Source organism: Fusarium phalaenopsidis, assembly GCF_050370095.1.
Source record: "Fusarium phalaenopsidis strain FUZ10S chromosome Unknown contig_32332, whole genome shotgun sequence".
NCBI classification, from domain to species: Eukaryota; Fungi; Ascomycota; class Sordariomycetes; order Hypocreales; family Nectriaceae; genus Fusarium; species Fusarium phalaenopsidis.
Genome location: NW_028145391.1, coordinates 155,444 through 174,566, shown reverse-complemented (window position 1 = coordinate 174,566; position 19,123 = coordinate 155,444). Strand labels below are relative to the sequence as shown.

Here is a 19,123-nt window from a genome sequence, read left to right as displayed (position 1 = left end):
CGTGAGCGTAGCGCCAGAAGCCTCAATTAAGCATAAGGCCCGAAGCCCCGGCGACGCCACGGGGAATATTGAACACGAAAGAGGCAGAGGGGATAACTCCGTTGGTCTTGATCTTGGGCTTCAATTACCAAGGCTGAAAGACTAGTTCAATATCGGCCAGGTCACACCTCGCAGCATCTTGCCACAGAGCTCAGCTTCACCCTCATTGCACATCCTCCCACTGGTCGATCCTTCTTTGACCATCGTGTGATGCCTTTCACGAACCCTGACATCCTTGCCATATTGACTCTAGATCTAAAAACTACGCGATCTCGAAATCGATAGTCCCTCGCATTCGCCGCCGACTAAGCCCTTCCAGGCCACAAGCGCCCCTGGCGATCCCAGGGGCACCCCTGTCAGGACCCCGTTCCTCTCGCTATCAACCGTCTGTTCTGCTTTTTTCAGCTCCGGTGGGTTTTCAATAGTTTAGACGGTAGAGCCAACATGTCAGACCAAAGGTCCCAGTCTAGAACGAAATGCTCGGGAAAGTCGGGGAAGAGGGTTAAATGGCTGCATGGGAAATAAAGGCGCTCTATCCCCCCCCATCCGCTAGGCGGACGTTTGGGCTTGTGGCTTTTTTCTCTCTATCGCTCTTTGAAGCTTGGTCGTTGAACGTCTAAAGATGGCTCGCCGTCTTGTCCGCTCGCTTTTCCTGGCGGAGGCATCCAATTCTTTGAGTGCTTTCGCTGCTGTTTGTATTCCGTCGGGCCCCACTGCTTACTGTGAGTCCTTTGAAGCGCTTGAAGCTGAATGTTGACTGACTTGTGGTAGGCCAGGTCTCTCAGTGGAAGAATGACCCTCTCATCGTCATCTTCAACGCCCACAAGGAGTATGCTGAGGGCGTCTGTACCTCTGCTCTTCAGCCTGTCACCACTGTTTCTGGTACAAACTCTGCCTCGACCGAAACTGTTGTTGTGACCATCACCCAGACGGATAATGAAGTCGTCACGGAGACGGAGTACTATGGCGGAGGCACCGAGACTGTCAGCGCCGAACCCACAACCGTCTATGTGACAGCTTCTGATGAGGTTGTCACCGAGACTGTCCGCAACAGCGATAGCGTTGTTGTTGATGCCGAAACTGTTCAGCGCACTGTCGGTACGACTACGCTTGTTGCCCCTGCCTCGATCCGCACGATCGAGAAGACCGAGGTCGACCACGTCGGCTCCACGCGCATCAGGACAGTCACTATCGAGGTAGAGACGGAGACCTCTGTCGAGTACACCGCCACCGAGTATATCACGACATCTACATCCGTTGATGTCGTCACGGAGACATCGACCAGCGTTGAGACCATCCTCACGACAACCACCGACTACGTTACCACTGGTACCTATGTCAAGGTCGCCCCCGGCGCTACACTCGTGGTTACAGAGTCGCGTACCTTTGTCATTCACTCTGTCCCGTCGACGCGCACGCACACTCAGTACACCTCTACCGACGTCGTTACTGTGCCGACTTCCACTCTCACGATCGAGTCTACGGATACGACATCGACTACTGTGACGACGACGACATTCGAGGTTTCGACAAACACTGGAACCTCCTTCAAGACTGTGGTCACATCAACCGAGACAGACGTGTCGACAAGCACAGCCTCCACAAACGACTGGACCACCGAGTACTGTAAGTCAACATCTCCTGTTCTTCAATCCACACTAACATTTCCCAAGTCTCTACCTACACCAACACTCGCACCGTCACTACCGTCGACTACACCGAGCAGGTCTTCCCCTGGTGGCAGCAGAAGCGCTCGCTTCCCACACCCGGTCTCGATGCTCGTGGTGAAAGCAGCCCCGAACAAGACTGGCTCGACCAGTTCGGCGAGACTCACTTCCGCAGCGCCTGCTCATGCATCGTCACCTTCCCTCTTTCTACGCGCACCATCTATGAGGATGTCTCTGGCAGCGCTGCTGTCGAGACAAGGACCGATTACACCACCGTCGTGGGCCAGTCTACTGCTGTTGGAACTGTCCACAGGGAAACAGTCACTGTTACGGTGGCTAATGTCGTCACCGTCACCCAGGGCAAGACTTCCACTCACACAGTGGTTGTCGATGGCACCACTAGCTTCGGCAAGGAGACAGTGACCGAGGACGTCCTCGCCACTGTTTACTCGACGCCCGTGGATGAGACTACCGTCACCTACTTCACCACCAACTCGTATGTGACTGATGTCACCGACGAGGTCTCTGTCACCGATCACATCACCCTCAAGGGTATCAAGACTGGATACACATGGGTAGAGATCACTCGAACTGAGCAGCTCTTGGATATCCAGACCAAGATCCATCCCGTCGGTCATACCATCGAGGTTGAAGCGACATCGACCTCTCTGTTCACTTCCACCGTTGAGACCACAGTCGATGTCACTTCGACTGCTCTATCCACCGCTGACGAGACTGTGAATGCCGTTCTCACGCAGACAAAGCCTGTTCTTGTCACGGATATCAACAAGTTCACCTACACTGCCACCATCTTCACCGACGCCACGACCACCGTGTCTCTGGAGGCCACATCCACAATCGGTGTCATCTCCACCACCAAGGTGACAACCGTCACCACCGTCAAGAACGGCCAGACATCCACCTACACTTCCACCATCGGCATCGAGTCCACCGTGACCGCCCGCGCCGCCGCCACCCAGACCTGCGCGATCCCCATCGCCGACGGCAACATGGACATTTCCTACAGGAATACCCCCTGGTACGAGTCAGTCACCTCAGCGTATCGCTTCTTCAAGCGCACGCTTGGCGGCGGCGACCCTCACGGCACCGTCCTGGAGACTGACAAGCTCTACAACAACCTTGAGATCAGGCTCTGGCAGGACGCCAAGACGTGCAAGGGCGTGCGCTTCGCCTGCACCTTCGAGTACTACTTTGACAAGTACTACGAGGTCCAGCTCTTGGATTCGCAGGGCAACCTCGGCACGTACGTGCCCTACTTCCGCATGTGGTGGAACGACGACAAGATCGACGAGGACTGGCCCGTCCGAGCCTCGGACACCGGCCGCTGGTGGACGGGCAACATCCAGTTCACGGCCACCGGCAACACGGACACGATCTGGATCTACGCGGCGAGTCCCCAGTCGAAGAAAACTGGGGATAACTTTATGCGGTTTGATAACTTTGTCTGCAGGCCTATCCAGTATAATCCTCATCGGGATTTATGATGAATGACTTTGGTACATGGATATGAGACGAGTGAGACTCGGTCTCCTGAAGTTTATAGCTGTTAGGCCTGTATATAGCTCTATCATATTCTTATAACTTTATGCAAAATTCGATTCCCAATATGTTTCTGTTCAATTATTACCGGGCGTGGCTCAGTGCGCAAGTCGTGCCTACAACCAGAGACCCAATCTTCAATGATATCTTCAACTCGGCAAACGGTTAGACCAACATTCAACCATAATATTGAAACGATTGTCAACGTCTTTGTTGAATCATTATTAAGTCTCCACACATCACAAGAGACTCCGTGTTTACCAGTAAGGTCTACCACTATGCACATAAGACATTCACAAGGATCAATGGGGACAGAATTGAGACTCAAATGGTCGTGTTGGTTTTATTATACAAGACATCGAGGTCACATATATACAACAGAATATTCAACAACCACTCCAAACCTGCCCTTCCCCGTCATTTGGGGTAAAAGACAGAGTGGCTTCGATCCTTGCAAGAAAATGTTGGAATCTTTTTACACAAACACGCTCTGCGTGAGAGTTGATTTCTCCGAATAGTACACTTAGTACTTAATCATGGGAGCGACGTTGCGGGCCTTGACGTCACGGGCGTGGCGGCGGACCTTCTTGCTGCGCTTGCTCTTGCAGCCCTTGCCATCAGAGCCGGAAGAGGGAGCAGCCTGGGTAGGCTGAGCAGCGGCGGCATCAGTGGTGGCAGAGACGAAGATGGGGGTGGGAGCAGCGTCAGAGGCAGCAGGAGCCTGAGTGGCAGCAGGAGCCTCAGTGTTGCCAGCGGCGGGAGCCTCAGTGTTACCGGCAGCGGGGGCAGCGGTAGTAGCAGCGGGAGCGGAGGAGGGGGCAGAGCCGGAGCCGGAGCCGGAGCCAGCGGTGGGCTCGGCAGCGGAAGCACCACCAGTGAGGGGAGTGGCAGTGCTGGCAACAGCGGAGGTTTTCTGCGCGACAGCGCCACCACCAGCAATCAGCTTAGGACCGGGGATGGGGTAGGTGCTGAGCTGAGTGTAGATGTTGAAGAGGATACCGGCATCGTCGGCCTTGTACAGCTCGGTACCCAGGGTACCCTCGGGCTCCTCAGTACCAGAGCCAGTGACCTCGAGGTTGAAGCACTGGGGGTAGTTCTGAGCACCGTTCTCCTGGCCACCGGAGTGGAGGGCAATGATCTCGTGTCGGAGAACGTAGAAGCCGGCCTTGATGGTCTCGGGGACCTTGACCAGCCAGCCGTTGCCGTTCTTGATCAGCTCGTCGGAGGCGTACTCGCCAGGGGAGGAAGAGCCGTCAATGAGACCCTTCTCGCTGATCTTGAAGAACTTGAGGGTCTCCTTCTCAACGGTCTCACAACCGCTGGCGCCGCAAGAAGCGAGGTAGTCAATGACAGGACCCTTGTGGGACTCAGGCCAGGTGTCCCACTGCAGGAAGATGCTGTCACCAGCAGCGACCTTGGCGTGTCCCTTGGCGTTCTTAGCACCCCTGTGGCAGATGATATCGGCGGTTCCGAAGGCATCGGGGGCGACAAAGCCGTTATCGGTGGCAGTGGTCGACCAGCCAACAACAACAGGGGGGTTGCTCATGTAGGAATCGGTGAAGACGTCGAAGCCGGCGTATTCAGCACCGTTAATGACAATGTCGTTGACGTGGCCGTGGGCAGCGACGCCGATGGCACCGGCGAGGGCCGTGAGGATGGTCTTTTGGGTGAAGGAAGGCATTTTGAAAAAGTGGGTCTTTTCGGAGGTATGTGGGGCCGGAAAGCGGAAGTGCAAAAGATTGGTTTTTGGAAGGAGTGAGTGACGGTCCGACTGGCGGTTTACGTGTTTGAGTGAATGAATGAAACAACTTCAGTCAATGAAGTGTATAATGAAGAGAAAGTGAGTGCAAGGAAAGCAAAAGCCTCAAAGGAAGGGCAAGAGAATGTTTGTTGACTTCTGGGATGAGCCTGAAGAGAAAGAAGAGGGTGTGACAATGGGAGGACTGCAGCTCTTATATCTCGATCATTATCTCTATGGACAAGAGCCGCATGGATTCTCGCGGCGAATCTTGGCGGAAAAGATGGACTGCAGGGGTGTTTCGCTCGGAACGATATGCCGTCAAGGGGTATGCGAGGGAGGGTTGCATCGTCGTGGCCAAGAGGTTTCAGCGTGCGTGGGTGCTGGCGCCCAATTACCAATGGACTAAGATCCTGGTAGATCTTGGGGTCGATTGGATTTGGTCACGGTGCATTAGGCTTGCTAGGATATCGATGAGATGGTGTTGAATCGGTGTTTGATCAAGGTAATTGGAGTGGACTGAGCAGAGAATGCTTCTAGAGCTTCACTGACGGACTCACTGTTGAGAGCATCCCGAATCATGAAATTCATCCCTCAAGTTCATGCTACCCACTTGTCAGACTTGACTAAGAATCCCAAGAGCCTCGGCATCCCCATAAGCGACATGTCCAGACCAGGTAGCCGGCGGCAACTATCCAAGCGAGGTGAGTCCTCGCGGTGGTGAATCTGGTCAAGAGAGCCGCTGTACCTGAAACTGGGGCACAAAGGGGTCCAGAGGATGACGGCCTTGAGGTTCAACTTGGAATAGGACGAAAATGGGCTTGCGGGAGGTGAGGGGCCAGCCACTCACCAACTGTCAGTTCCTGCCTTAGCGCTCCCCTCCATGTGGCCCATGATTACAGGGGTTTGACTCCAGGGGTTGGTAGCGGCGTCTGTGCCTATACGGCGCCTATTTCTCCGCTGGACACTTTGGTCTCTTGGGTGCCACTGTGATTTCGTCGCCTGACGACGACCCTGTTTGAAGCCCCTGCTTTTCGGATGGCATCAATTTCCATGAGACGGTGAGTGTTGCCCCTGGAAGGCCGTGGAGAAAAGATGACTTGAGATGAACACCGTTCGCATCATGGAGATTTTCCAGATCTATCAAAGACCCAAGAGTTCGGAATCAATAAATTGGTGGCAGTGATAAATATTCCCGTTTCAATCCTTCAACATAAATGTTTTCCCGTCGCGACATTGACAGATGATGTGAAACCCCGAGTGTCGAGGGCGGTGAGAAACACACAAACAGACGACGGCTACGGCCGACAAGATCAAACCTGTCAACCCTTAAAAGTTTCAATATAGCGAAACCCCTCATGATAAACGAAATCTCTAAAACAGCGGCAGTTTATACTCTTATAAAAAGTCTCGTGTTGTTGACGTCTTGCGCTCGGGAGTTGACGGAAGGAAATGGTGTGATTTTTTGAGGCAATTCCCAACAATGAAAAATCACCTTAGATTCTTTTCTGCGGGAGGAGTAGATTGGCTGCCCGTGCTTAGCGACTTTTCGGCTGCTCAACGTCCATGCATTTTTTGCCCCAGCATGAACTTCTCTCGTCCAATTTCCCAACCCCCCTTTTCCCACATCTTGGCAACATCTTTCAGCCACCGCAAAGAATCACTTAACATCCTCACAAACGCCAATTGACATACCGTCATCCTTCTTATTTCCGCCCATCTCACACACAAAACAAAAGTGGCGACAATGCCCAAGGCCGCGGCGCAACGTGAGACGCGGGCGGGGTCGTCGTCTCAAACCCGACAGGGGTCTTCCTCGCGCAAGGGGGAGGCCAACCCTGTTCGAGAAAAGAGAGATGCAGGAGGGGCCGCAGAGGAAGAGGAGGAGGAGAAGGGAAGGCTTGAGCCAAGCCCGGTGTTTACTGGGCATCAGATGTTCTATCTGTTCTTCTTGGATGGTATTGGGGCCATGATCCTTTCGGGCGGTGTCAATTTTGCCCTAGCGTATGGTGAGTTGTACTTTCAATGCGCTTGATGACATGCTAACTCCAATAGTCATGTACACAACGCAGGATACAACAAAGAATCCTATCCGACTCTTTCAACTACCAAACACCCTTGCAGGAGACGCAGCGGTAACAATCATCATCCAATGCATCCTCACCTGGTTCGTCGAGATGGGCCTCGTAAGCTACGACCTATCAAACCGATCAGTCCAACCCATCGGTTTCATCCCTGAACCATCAAGTCCCTGGCTAAGATGGCTCTTCTACCTCCCCTCCCCTCCCTCAAAGTCAGAAGAGATACCTGAGGATGAACCCAAGTCTAAAATTGGCTCGGTGTTGAGTTCCATAGTTCAACAGGCGCTTAGGGGCTTCATGCTTGCCGTCCTGGGTTTTCTCCTTCTCTGGGGACCTAGTATCGGTATCTTGACCGTTTTTGGTGTCCGCTCCGGCGGTGACTATCTTTATCAAGATCGGTGGGTGCCGCAAGCCTTCAAGGGAATCCTTGGAGGCGTGCTAGGCTTGCTTACGACACCTCCGATGGCAGCGTTTTGGCTGATGAAGGCTGGGTGGGAGGGTAATAAGAAGCGCACCGAAGCGAGAACCTCCAGACGGAGCCGATACGCAAACGCGGTATGATATCTTCCGTCTTGGGGAGATCACGGCGGTGAACAAAGACTCGCTTGCATCCTTAGCGTTGGTTTGTGGTCCTTTGATGGATGACTACGATTGCATTGGAGCAGCTTGGTGGCTCAAAAGGGGAAGGCTCTTTTCGTTGCATAAAAAGCGAAGCATACATGATCACGATCCAGGCATTTTCATGGTCGTTGAAAAGGAGGTGTTTTTCATGACATTCAAGTTTACGACAACAAAATCATTTACAAAGAAGGGCTTCAGGCCTGTAGATTTACGAGCTTATGATTATTTAATAATATAAATATTTATTTTTGTGTACCTAGAATCGATGAAGTGTTAATCAGTCAACCTGATCAGCTCTTGTGTGGACCCTTGCGCCTGTAGGGTAAATCCCAAGAAATACGACAGCTTTTCCAAGCACTTCTCGATCCTCGAGGTAAAGACTTCTAGATACATTGATTTCGAGCTCTCAGGGAGATCATTCATTACTTTATTTATACATTTTTATCCCAGAGCCAGAAGAAATGGTACGCTCTAAAGGCTGTTGTATTGGTTCAAAGGGGAAACCCTTGAGAAGCTTGAGAAAACCCCTCGTTCAACTGCTATGGGAGCACAAATGCATCATCAGAAAGCTTTGATCAACGCTTTTACTGTCTTGTAAAGATCTCAGACCTATTTCATCCTAAACTAGGTAAGTATCAGCCGCATCATCAGAGACTAGTCGCTGCCTTGAAAGTGCATCCAGGGCTGAGTACAGCTCACGGATAATACCGACTCCAAGATTTGAAAGATAACGATAAGCCAGGAAAGCCCCGGCGAGAGTGGAAACGTTTTACTTCCCAAAACCCTGCAATCTGACTCGAAACCCCATGTTTGTTTTACGCCAAGATATTCCGGATTGACTCATCTCGCCGCCTCGGCCCCCAATCTCGAACCTCTTCAAAGAATGATCGCAAATTTTCCCCAAGGTTGCATACTTTTTCTCAATGGGCTAACTGCATCCGCCCGATGACTCATGATCAAAAGAAATCATTCGTAAATCACCACAGACGCAATGCACGTAGTCACGAGTGGCTTGTCTTGTCTGACGCAAATGCGATCTTGGAATCCGAAGTAGCAAATCAGGCACGACTTCAGCCTAGCCGTGTGCAGCCGCAAAATAGCGCCGTTGGGGGCCTAAAGAGAATACCCTTATTCGTCTTTGTATCAGCGATTCTTGTATATATAAGGGCTCTCACCCATTGTTGAACCGTTGGTTTCATTATAGTTGATCCATTCAACTTGAATTCATCATCATGACAGATTGGTATCAACACTATCTCGACAACGGCTACGCCGTCGTCCCCAACGTCATCCCCAAAGAAAAAGCCCTCGAATACCAAAGAGCCGCGTTTGACTGGCTCAAGTCCTTTGGAAACGACGCCCTCGACCTCTCCGACAGGTCAACCTGGACTCCTGACAATCTTCCAAACATTTCCAACTTCAACGCTTTCACCCACTATGGCGTTGTGCATGAAAAGTTCATGTGGGATATCAGACTTGAACCAGGTATTATTGACGTTTTTGAGAAGCTCTGGGGGACGAGGGAGTTGCTTGTTTCCTTTGATGCGCTAAATATCACGCTGCCGAGGAGACCAGGGCATGTCCCGCGACAACCTCAGGCTCACGTTGATCAATCTCCCTACCGTCAGGGTCTTCAATGCGTCCAGGGCATTGCCTGTTTCTCCAAGTCTGGTCCTGAAGATGGTGGTCTTACTGTTTACCCCGGGACTCACAAGGTGGTTGAGGACTTCTTTGCCAATTACACCTCCAAGGCGGACTGGAGGCGTAAAGACTTTTACACCTTCACCGAGGACCACATTGCTTGGTTCGAAGATCAAGGTTACAGACCTCACAAAGTCACTGCCGAACCAGGAGATCTCATAATCTGGGATTCGAGGCTGATTCACTGGGGCGCTGAACCTACTCCGGAGGGAAACACTATCAGGACCATCACTTACGTCTCGTACGCACCCGCGTACCTCGCCAGCGCCGAGACATTGGAGAAGAAGAAGGAGGCGTTTGACAAGTGGTTGGCCACTACCCATTGGCCTCACGATAATATCAACATCCGGGCGAGCAAGCCCAAGCTTCCGGATGGGACGCCGGATACGAGGAGGAGCGAGCCAAGGGAGAAGCCCGAGTTGACGGATCAGCTGCTGAAGCTGGCGGGCGTGAAGCCATATGATAGCTCTGAGTGAATACCAGGGCGAGAGAACTTTTGCAAATGGCAGTAAACGTGCTTTTGAGGCAGTAGTGGCATGATTCGTTAGTCTAGTAGACTCATCTATCAATAAAAAACCGAGCTCCGATCCCCCTAGAGATCATTCCCAGCCTTCTTCTCAGCAGCCCACTCCTCCAACCAAGCCTTTGTGAAATCAACAATCTCCTTCTGAGCCTTTGCAACAGCCGGAGGAGGCAAGTCAAACGCCTCGCTCTTCGGGTCAAGTCCATTCTCATCCCAATGATGAACGCCATGCTCAATGAGAATGAAGGGCTCGCTGGTTGTCGATTCTCTCTCGGGAAGTCCGATGCGGTGGGGGGTTGCGGCTCGCCAGGGGTCTGCTTCTCCGTCGATGAAGGCGACACGGGGGAAGCTGAAGTTGACACCGCCGAGTTTGTTGATGGAGTCGATGTTTGGTGGGGTGGTGATGTTGAAGGCTTCGCGGCAGGGGATGGTTGTGTATTCGAGGTCAATCAGGCGAGAGACGAGGGGCAGCTGGTCCTTGGGTGTGCCCGATCCTGTTTGGAAGTATCCCCATCTACGAATGTTAGTAGTAGTTCCGAATACAGGGCATTCGACTTACTGTGTGCATGTCTGGTAGGTCCAGCTGCGCATCATTCCCTGATCCAAGCCAGTCTCGTTGATCGAGCCTCGGATTGAGTAGCACTCATTGACGGTCTTGTCCTGGCATCCACCTTGCAGATCTGTGTTGACAGCTGATCTGATGTAACCAATGTAGTTGAGGAAGCGGATGGTGAGAGTCTTGGCCTCGGCTTGATACCCACATCTCGAAACCCACTTCTGAACAGTGGGAATCAGATGTCTGGTGCTGGCATAGAGAAGACTGTCCGAAGAAACACTTCCACAGTAGATTCCAAAGTCAGGCGCATCCTGCTCGGGATCCCAGTTGTTGGACTGCAAACCGCCAATACCACGGCTAATGGCCATGGCAAAGTCATCATCTTTGAGCTCCTGAAGACCAAATGCAATCTTGAGCTTCTTCTTTTCCTCCTTGTCCTTTCCGAGAAGAATCTTGTCGACGACCTGGGTCAGCTTCTGTGTCGTGCTGGCGCAGTCGCCGGGGGCAAAGAGTCGGGCTGCCTCAAAGTACTCCCAGTAGTCGGTGATGGCTTCGGTGACGCCAGATGAGGAAATGCCGCCCCAGAAAAGGTCGGGGTAAATCTTTCTCGCGAAAGCAGCGAAAGCGCCGGCGTAGGATCCTCCGTAGATGATGTACGGTGTTGAGGCTGCCGTCAGATTGCGGTCCTCGAGTCCAGGAAACTTGACATTCTCCGCGAAATACGCCGTGTCGGCGAGAGCTTGCTCCGTCGAAAGGAAGCGCAGATTCTTCGTCTTGAGATCAGGAACAGGGAAACTCGTGCCGTAGTATCGATGCTCGAGAATAACTCCAATGCCATTCGTCGCTTCGGCCAACATCTTGAGAATGCCATGGTCCAGGAAAGGCAGCCTATCCTCACCGCTCGTCTCACCGGACGCGAGAATAATGACGGGACCACCTTCTTTGTAGTACTGAGCGTCGAACCAGTATCTCAGAGGAAACTTTTCATCGGAGTGAGGCTCGTAGAGGGTGTCATTGTGGAAATGATCGACAGGCACCGAGATGTTGACGGCACGTGGTCCATCGTCAGCTCTCTTGGAAAGACGGTGAAGACCGCGAGCTTCAGTGTTTGAACCGTGAATCTTCGCCTCAGCCGACAAAACAAACAAACCAGCAGCGACACTGCCCAAAAGCCACCGAAGAGCCATCTTTTTCAATGAATTGTTAAAGATGCTCAAAGGTCTGTATTGTTCAAGCTGCATTTTAGCGGGGGAAAGCTCCGGCTATGAATCACCTCCACCTGGTCCGCACCTTCCTGTTTCAGGTTGATAAGACGTGGACATCACGCAATCAAAATCGTGCTACGACGCGACCTTGATGAGCGTTTTGAGCAACGATCGACTATTCCGGGAACTTTTGACTATGCTACCACTAAAAAGTTCTCCTGCAAATAGAAGGTGTTGGTTGGATCTGACTACTTTTTTGTTACCGGTCGGAACTGCGGCACTGAGATGGGGCTGCACTATGCAAAGGATCCAATGCGATGGACAAATGAGGATGCACCTTTCTCATTCCAGTCTTAGGAATGTTATGCTGAACAGTAAAGCCGTCGATTGGCTCAGATAGAAGATTTATATGGGTGGGGATGACGCATAGATATCTTGTTTCGATAGCAACGCCCATATCTTGGGCTTGCACTCAATCATCTTGGAACGACTCTCCTACTTGGAAAGGAAAACTGAATAGCTCGGTGCGGTTTTAAGTATGTATACTCAAAGGCTTTGGACCTGGCAATTTTGAGGTGTTCGAGCTCGCCAGATCAATAGCGGAAACAACCCTGATCTCGGTAGGTGTAAACTCAGCTAGGAGGGGATCACGAGCGACAAGACGGACGAGCCTCAAAAGACACAAGCTGCGCACTTACAACACACATGTCGGAGGCCAGAAGTGGGAGCGCCAAGGAACGACTCTGCCATTGAATGACACTGGCTACTCTGCTCAGTTGTTGAGATGTTGACTTCTACTCTCTTTCTTCATATTATCAATGGAGGCCACCAGCCACAGCAACAAAATAAGCAGTTTTCTGCTCTAATATCGACATGAAATCATCACAATAATAAGTCATGTAGTTTAATTTGATAGCTTCGGTGCACCCGCGAGATTGATTCCAATGCAGCGCAGCACAGAAGATGTTTCCTCTGATGGACACTCAATATCAGGCAACTCGGGGGACCAAATGCATCCTCATTCCGTTTTCAAGTATGGCTTCCAAGGCACACTGCGCTTCCGAATACCTCGCGAAACTCGTAACAACACATCCAATAAGAGACCGTGACAAGACATCTGCTGGTGTTGACCGAGCTTGATTTCTGCACCGCCCGCTCAGCCCCCAGGCCACCTTTCGTTCTGCCACTCATAGCTGCCCACGCGTGCGTGACACTGCAGGCGAGCTGAGGCTTGGGTCGCTTGGCCATCAGGCTCTCCCGGTCTGCCTGACGCCCCCGCATCCTTTGCTTTTCAACCCACAACTCCCCCATGACTGATCGTCTTGATCTTCCTCATCTCTATTCTCATATTCATCCTCGTTTTCGACACTGTTAATACACTTGTGACTACTAGCGCAACGCCATGATGGCAGAGGTCCTTGGTGTCGTCTCCAGCATCATCGCCATTGTCGGGGTGGCGGGCAAGCTGGGCACGAGCACCGTCAAACTCAAGCGTCTTTGGAACGAGGTGCAAGATGTGCCCACAAGCATCCGACGATGCATCGAGCAGCTGCAAATATTAGCTCCGGCTATCCAGGAAATGGAATCTGAATTCGAACGAACGCGCGAAATGGTCCGAAACGACACCGCCGCCAAAAGAAGTCTGGAGTATTCACAGAAAGCCATGAGCACACTCGAAGTATCAATTAAAGACATGGAGCAACAAATCGCGTCAGCTCGAAAGAGCAAGAAGTTTGTTACACAGCTCAAAGTTAGGTTGAAGAAGGATGTTCTTGAAGAGCATCAACAGCAACTCCAGTTTGCACTGCAACTGGTTTCTTTATCCCAGCAAACCTACTTGATGTATGTTTGACGGCCTTTCATATGCAAAACGCTGGCTGACAAACGATTAGCGCGGTGACGAGAGCTCAACCGTCTATCATCATGGCCGAGTGGAGAAACTTGCAGGAAAAAGAGCGTGTGGCACAATCTTCTCCGGTCGAATGTCCAGACCAGGACGAAGACTCAGCACCAAATGCAACAGCTATTGCAGAAATACCATCCAATAACGCAGTCACAGACTACATACACTGGTGGCCTACTGTCAAGAGCATGCCTTGGAGGGCCCCAGGCCTCCTAGGGAGTTTCACGTACAGAGTTGAGGGAGAAGAGAGCGAAGAATGCACTCATTTGGCCCGCAGAAAGACCCGAGGTTTGTGACCCGATCATTTCCGCCCACAGCTGTCTGACATGGATTTAGTCCATCAAGCCAGACTGCAGTTGCCCCGCTGGATACTGCAAAAGACTTGGGATTTTCAGTTCTATCGATCGTACGATGGATGGAAGTTCCAGCTGAAGAACTGGAACGTTCGCCCAAGCGATAGCCCCATTTTCAGCTTCGTCGAGGAAGGACGCATCGACTTGATTCTCGATGCTTTCGATAGAAACGAAGCCTCATTATATGATGTCAGTGAAGATGGTGAAACGTTGATTGAGGTATTTTGCCCTTCGATTTACATTCCATGAGACTGACAAATTTTAGGTATCAATGCTCCACCGTCAATTCAATGTCATGAAACATTTACACGCTATGGGTCTTAACGCCAGTACTATTGACACAGCCACCCTAGTAGTCTACGCGATGATGTGGATTTACTTCTTCCTAACCGATGATGAGGCCAAAATGGAATTTTTAGAGGTCTGCAGAGAAAGGGAAGAGTTCAGCAGCCTGATCGACTTTCCCGATACAAACATTACACTATTTGACGACGCGGACATTAGTGCATTGCTACTGAACCTCAGATTTTCCTGCCCGGAGTTTAGCATGTTTCCGCCTCAACAAAGCACTCGAATAATTACTGACGGATTTCGTTGGGATCTGATTGACCCAAGGACTGCGCTTAACATGCTAGCTCAAGGTTTCACCAGACCAGACTTTCTTCGGAAAACAAACCTTGAATACTTCGCCTGGGCATATTTCCATGCGCTCTTAAATGAAGCTGAGCCAGAACTGTGGCGCCTACTGGCCAGGAAACTATTCGCTGGCGCTGGTCCAGAGGAGGTCGCTCTGCCTCCGTGTTTGTCTCAAGGTCGTTTGCCCCTGCTATGTGGTACCCTGACCAAGATCAAATGGAGAAACTTGCCCACGGGAGCGTTCAATAAGTGGTTGACAAAAGCCTTGTCAACGTGGATGGAGGACTTGGCAGAAGCAGGTTTAGACCTGCAAGAATATTTTCGAATCGAACTCTCAGCCTGTCGAAGTACGGATATGCAATTACGACCAGGAACCCGCCTGCTGGAGTTTGGGCCATCACCGGTAGTACTAAACTATGGAGACAGTCCCCAGGACTGGGTATTTGAATGGGATCCCTGCGCGGAGGGAGAGGTTGGCGAGTTTTGGAATATGATCGAATTTCCTCCAATGCCAGGGGCATGGGTGGATGAAGATTCTGACGGCGAAGATGACGGCGAGCCTAATGATGAATTGAATTATGAAAATTGTCACATGGGAGGCTCGGGTCAGTGTGCAATTGCATCATTCCGATATTGGGGCGAGATACAGCGACCTGGCGTCAAACTGGACTCGTTGGGTGTGAGAGGTATCCCAAGGTGTGGACATTTGGAAAATATCCGGTCGCTATTCAAATAACCTTGACAGTTGACACTTGCTAGAAATAGAGGCTATATCTATAGAGTATTCAAGTCCGGAATTTGGTCTCGGCCGAGAACCGTGACAGTCTCAACGGCGCCGAAGGCGTAGAGTACATAAGACATCGGGCGCTATCAGTCGACGAACCAGACAATGCCCTGTTTTTGACCCTTCTAGCGTCTGCACACGACGTCATCATCGCGTGTGACCACACACAACCCTCATAAAACCGAAAAAAAAACGTCACAGCCACCTTCAACCCCTGCTCCATCCAAACGCCATCTACTTTCAAATGCCTCGCTCACTATCCGCAGTGTCTTCCCTCGAGGTCAGGAATCTCAACTATGACCAGATACGCTTCTATCACCCTGGCTATCTGAAGCCCCTCAACTTGCTGTTTTGCTTGCCCCGCGTTGATTATAGTGCCGAGGATAACGCCTACGGTGTTCATTATCGGACGGCTCTTACGGCTTGTCAGATTGTTGCGAATAATGCTTTTGAGAAGGGAAGGCTTGCGAGGGATGATAAGGGCCAGGATATAGTGGCGGATGACGAAAAGGTTTTGCTTGAAAGGGACTATTGGTTCTTTATCGAGGATGATGGTAATATGGACGTCTTTCTGACAGATATGAGAACTGACACAGCTCAGAACGATATGCTGTGGTGCCGTGTTTCAACGACTGGCAGTTCCCCCACGATAAACTCCCGGACTGGTGGATCGCTCCAACTTCGTCACTTGGCCTCCACACCAAACGCTGTGCCGTGACAAACACCAGTTACGCATTTACATGGGCACATTTAATCCCTAAAGAAGAACAACAATGGTTTAACAAGAATGGTATGGGGCTTTATGGTGGAGGATCTCACAGTTTGGACGATCAACACAATATCCTCCCTCTCAAGGCGGACCTCTATGTGTGCTTTGACCAGAGTGTCTTTGCCCTCGTTCCAAAGCAACACCGCGAGCCGAATGGAGAATTACGTACGGAATATGTCCTCCACGTTCTCGATGCCCGAGAATCAGAATTCGCAGCTCTCTACCAAGACCGCCCGATCAAATGCCTCGTCTCCGGAAGTCGAGAATACCTATTTGCCCGCTTCGCCTGGACCGTAATCTCTCGCATCAAACCCTTCCTAACATCCGGTGTCGGACGAAGAGTAGTCCGATTCAGGGTCAGAGCATGCGACGGCGACACGGACGAGGAGAACCTACGCGCTGAGATGCAGAATGTCTTTATGGATGCCAAGAAGCTCGAGGCATTGTATGGGGGTGGAGGTAGGAAGAGGGCTGTTTCTCTGGAAGGTGCGTATGCTAATGATGAGTGGGAAGAGGAGCTTCCGGGGGAGATGGAGGGGTAGTATGTTGAGTTGACAAGCTGTGTATGAATAGACAACGTGCATCATTTGTTCTCTTGGATGCCTAGGGGTTTGTTGCGGCATCGATTACGTCCTGTTCATGCTTCACTTGTTTAACAAAGGTATGCCTTATTTGCTTCTCTTACTCTATTCCTCGAAACACCCTTGCGGGTTAAAAGCTGATCCCCTTGCTATTCATCCAGATTTGATGCGATGCCAAGGCCTGTTCTCAAGTTGAGACCCGCAAACGTGCTTTTTTCATTTCATTAGACCCGCCAGACACTGCGCACTTTCTGTTTTGACAGCGTCGTTGTGGCCTTGGATTTTATGATCCCAATATTGTGTTGACGATGTTTTCTCTGTTAGCGTGACCTGGGCTCTCCGAGCGATGTGATCAAATCAACAACCTGATATCCTGAACCTTTCATCACCAACAGATGACCAACCCTCCCCATCAGCCGCATCATAAAGACCACTGTCTTTGAAGACGTCTTCTTACCAATCGGGCCCAATGAACCAAAAACAACCTCTTGGATACCCGCCTCTAGTGCCAAAAGTGGCTTACACCCGTAAGAGTGTCCCTGAGCTAGAAGCAAACTATCGATTCCAACAGCCAAACTATCGGCTCGGCCCCTGTCAAGCCATTTCTTAATTACCAACGGCTGGCGCCGCCACTTCAAGCCACGGCGCTTTTTGTTCTCTGCATCCCAACTCTAGTCACTCGTTTTTTGACATTTGTTTTTTGAGAATGCGTGTCAACGCTTTTGTGGTGGCCTTGGTGGCTGCTGGTGTTTACAGGCCTGAATCTACTACACGTGAGCTCATCTCTGAGTGCCTTCAATGGTGTTGCTGCTGATCCTATCTAGTCTCATCCGAGTCCGCCTCTGCAACTGAAGTTTCTCCATCTACAATCTCTGTCTCTGTTCAAGCTTCTTCGACCGTCTCAACCGAGGCCTCCTCACCCACAACCTCCGTCTCAACGACCTCGGCAGCCGAAACAACCTCTACCACAGAAGCCGCCACTTCCACAACCTCCGCAGGCCCCCTCCTATCCCAACCTTTAACGTCATCGCCAGCGGCGGTGGCCCTGCAGCCGACACCCGCCTCTCCGCATCCTGCCGCGCACCCTTCATCACCTTTGACTACGAAGCTGGCGACGCCAGCGCCGAGTTCTTCTCCATCGAGCCAGACACTGGCCGCCTCAAGACGTCAAACCCTGACACATACGTATGCGCAACCTTTGGCGAAAACGGCCAACCCGCCGGAACAGCATACCTTGTCAACTGCATCCAGCAAAACATTGACGTCGGCGACGATTACATCACTTATCTCAGCTGTGACCTCAACCAAGGCAAGATCACTTGCGCTGCGCCCTGGAAGAACTGCAATAGGGACAATTTCGAGTGGATGTGCTACCCCGATGAGACTGGGTCCGTCATGGCCAAGTTGTTTGTCACTCCGCACAACGCTTGGGGTTACGCCGTTGGCATGGCTCGTGATGTCCCCAACGGCTATAGCGAGGTTGAATGGACTGCCTCGGTTGTCTAGATGCGATATCCGTTATGCTCACAGGGTATGTGGATGTAGTTGTATTTACTTCGGGCCCACGAGTTTAATCCTACAATACTTTTCTAATACGACTATTCTCAACCTATCTCGTAGTGTGTGACCTAGGAAGAAGTCTTGTTTTTCGGCCGAGACTTGGATCTGAACTGATACCAGGTCTCGGACGTTAGGATTCGGATACCTCAATTTTTCGCTCAAGCTTGGTTGGCCTGATGAGCAGTAGGTGACGACAAGACGAGGTTCGATGGACCAGCCAATCGCTCGCACTTTGATGTGCCGCCACAGACACCAGCACTTGTCGTCCAGCATGCCGACTACGCACATGTCGAGTTTGTGTTTCACTACGGGGGTTTCAACTGTTATATATGTAACATTGCTTGCATCAACCTGGCTAGTTCGGACTTTTAATACAGCCCGTCAACCCGGTCCGATAAACGATCATCCCAATCCCTCCCCCAGACGTCAAACGATCCACATACCGTGGTTGCATCTGCCGCTACCACATTGTGTAGCATCTGCAACTCAAAAAAGCACGAGCCAGGATGTGACGGTTCAAGATCGTCGCCGTCATCGGTCTCGGTCTCGCTTTCGGTCTCTAACCGTGGCACGGCACACGGCAACTGTCTACGTATTACTTTTAGTAGGACACGTACGCCCATCGCAGGGCTTAGCTTCCTGATTATCATTATTAGTTTTGAAACAGAGTAGCACACTCCTAGTCCATGACTCGTGCTGTTATAATCAACGGCAAGACCCCTTACATGCCATCAGCGATAGCGAGGCGCTAGACTTTCGGTAGCTCACGAAGACGCGTATCAAACCCCTGCCGCTTTCCAATCCGGTCCATAGTTATGCATGGGAATCTTTCTTTCCGTTCCAAAT

General features: G+C 51.3%; 7 protein-coding genes across 7 annotated transcripts; 5 read left to right on the top strand and 2 right to left on the bottom strand.

The window, feature by feature from the left end:
* Positions 1 to 661: 661 nt before the first annotated feature.
* Positions 662 to 3,211, top strand: LRP88_13071 (uncharacterized protein; the record flags this gene model as incomplete). The annotated part of the gene is made up of 3 exons (XM_083249453.1): positions 662 to 761; positions 811 to 1,665; positions 1,713 to 3,211. 3 exons carry the CDS (start codon positions 662 to 664, stop codon positions 3,209 to 3,211), a joined length of 2,454 nt encoding a protein of 817 aa, XP_083093787.1.
* Positions 3,212 to 3,789: 578 nt separating this feature from the next.
* Positions 3,790 to 4,947, bottom strand: LRP88_13070 (glycosyl hydrolase family 61-domain-containing protein; the record flags this gene model as incomplete). Its single annotated transcript, XM_083249452.1, has 1 exon — positions 3,790 to 4,947. The coding sequence occupies one exon, from the start codon at positions 4,945 to 4,947 to the stop codon at positions 3,790 to 3,792; it is 1,158 nt and encodes a 385-aa protein (XP_083093786.1).
* A 1,804-nt stretch (positions 4,948 to 6,751) lies between these two features.
* On the top strand, positions 6,752 to 7,646 carry LRP88_13069 (uncharacterized protein; the record flags this gene model as incomplete). Its single annotated transcript, XM_083249451.1, has 3 exons — positions 6,752 to 7,008; positions 7,060 to 7,139; positions 7,360 to 7,646. 3 exons carry the CDS (start codon positions 6,752 to 6,754, stop codon positions 7,644 to 7,646), a joined length of 624 nt encoding a protein of 207 aa, XP_083093785.1.
* A 1,292-nt stretch (positions 7,647 to 8,938) lies between these two features.
* Positions 8,939 to 9,883, top strand: LRP88_13068 (phytanoyl-CoA dioxygenase family protein; the record flags this gene model as incomplete). Its single annotated transcript, XM_083249450.1, has 1 exon — positions 8,939 to 9,883. One exon carries the CDS (start codon positions 8,939 to 8,941, stop codon positions 9,881 to 9,883), a length of 945 nt encoding a protein of 314 aa, XP_083093784.1.
* A 116-nt stretch (positions 9,884 to 9,999) lies between these two features.
* On the bottom strand, positions 10,000 to 11,673 carry LRP88_13067 (serine carboxypeptidase S28-domain-containing protein; the record flags this gene model as incomplete). Its single annotated transcript, XM_083249449.1, has 2 exons — positions 10,000 to 10,444; positions 10,574 to 11,673. The coding sequence occupies 2 exons, from the start codon at positions 11,671 to 11,673 to the stop codon at positions 10,000 to 10,002; spliced, it is 1,545 nt and encodes a 514-aa protein (XP_083093783.1).
* Positions 11,674 to 13,093: 1,420 nt separating this feature from the next.
* On the top strand, positions 13,094 to 14,493 carry LRP88_13066 (uncharacterized protein; the record flags this gene model as incomplete). Its single annotated transcript, XM_083249448.1, has 5 exons — positions 13,094 to 13,533; positions 13,584 to 13,882; positions 13,931 to 14,136; positions 14,213 to 14,368; positions 14,452 to 14,493. 5 exons carry the CDS (start codon positions 13,094 to 13,096, stop codon positions 14,491 to 14,493), a joined length of 1,143 nt encoding a protein of 380 aa, XP_083093782.1.
* Positions 14,494 to 15,611: 1,118 nt separating this feature from the next.
* LRP88_13065 (uncharacterized protein) lies at positions 15,612 to 18,223 on the top strand (the record flags this gene model as incomplete). Its single annotated transcript, XM_083249447.1, has 3 exons — positions 15,612 to 15,921; positions 15,969 to 16,677; positions 17,605 to 18,223. The coding sequence occupies 3 exons, from the start codon at positions 15,612 to 15,614 to the stop codon at positions 18,221 to 18,223; spliced, it is 1,638 nt and encodes a 545-aa protein (XP_083093781.1).
* Between the last annotated feature and the right edge of the window lie 900 nt (positions 18,224 to 19,123).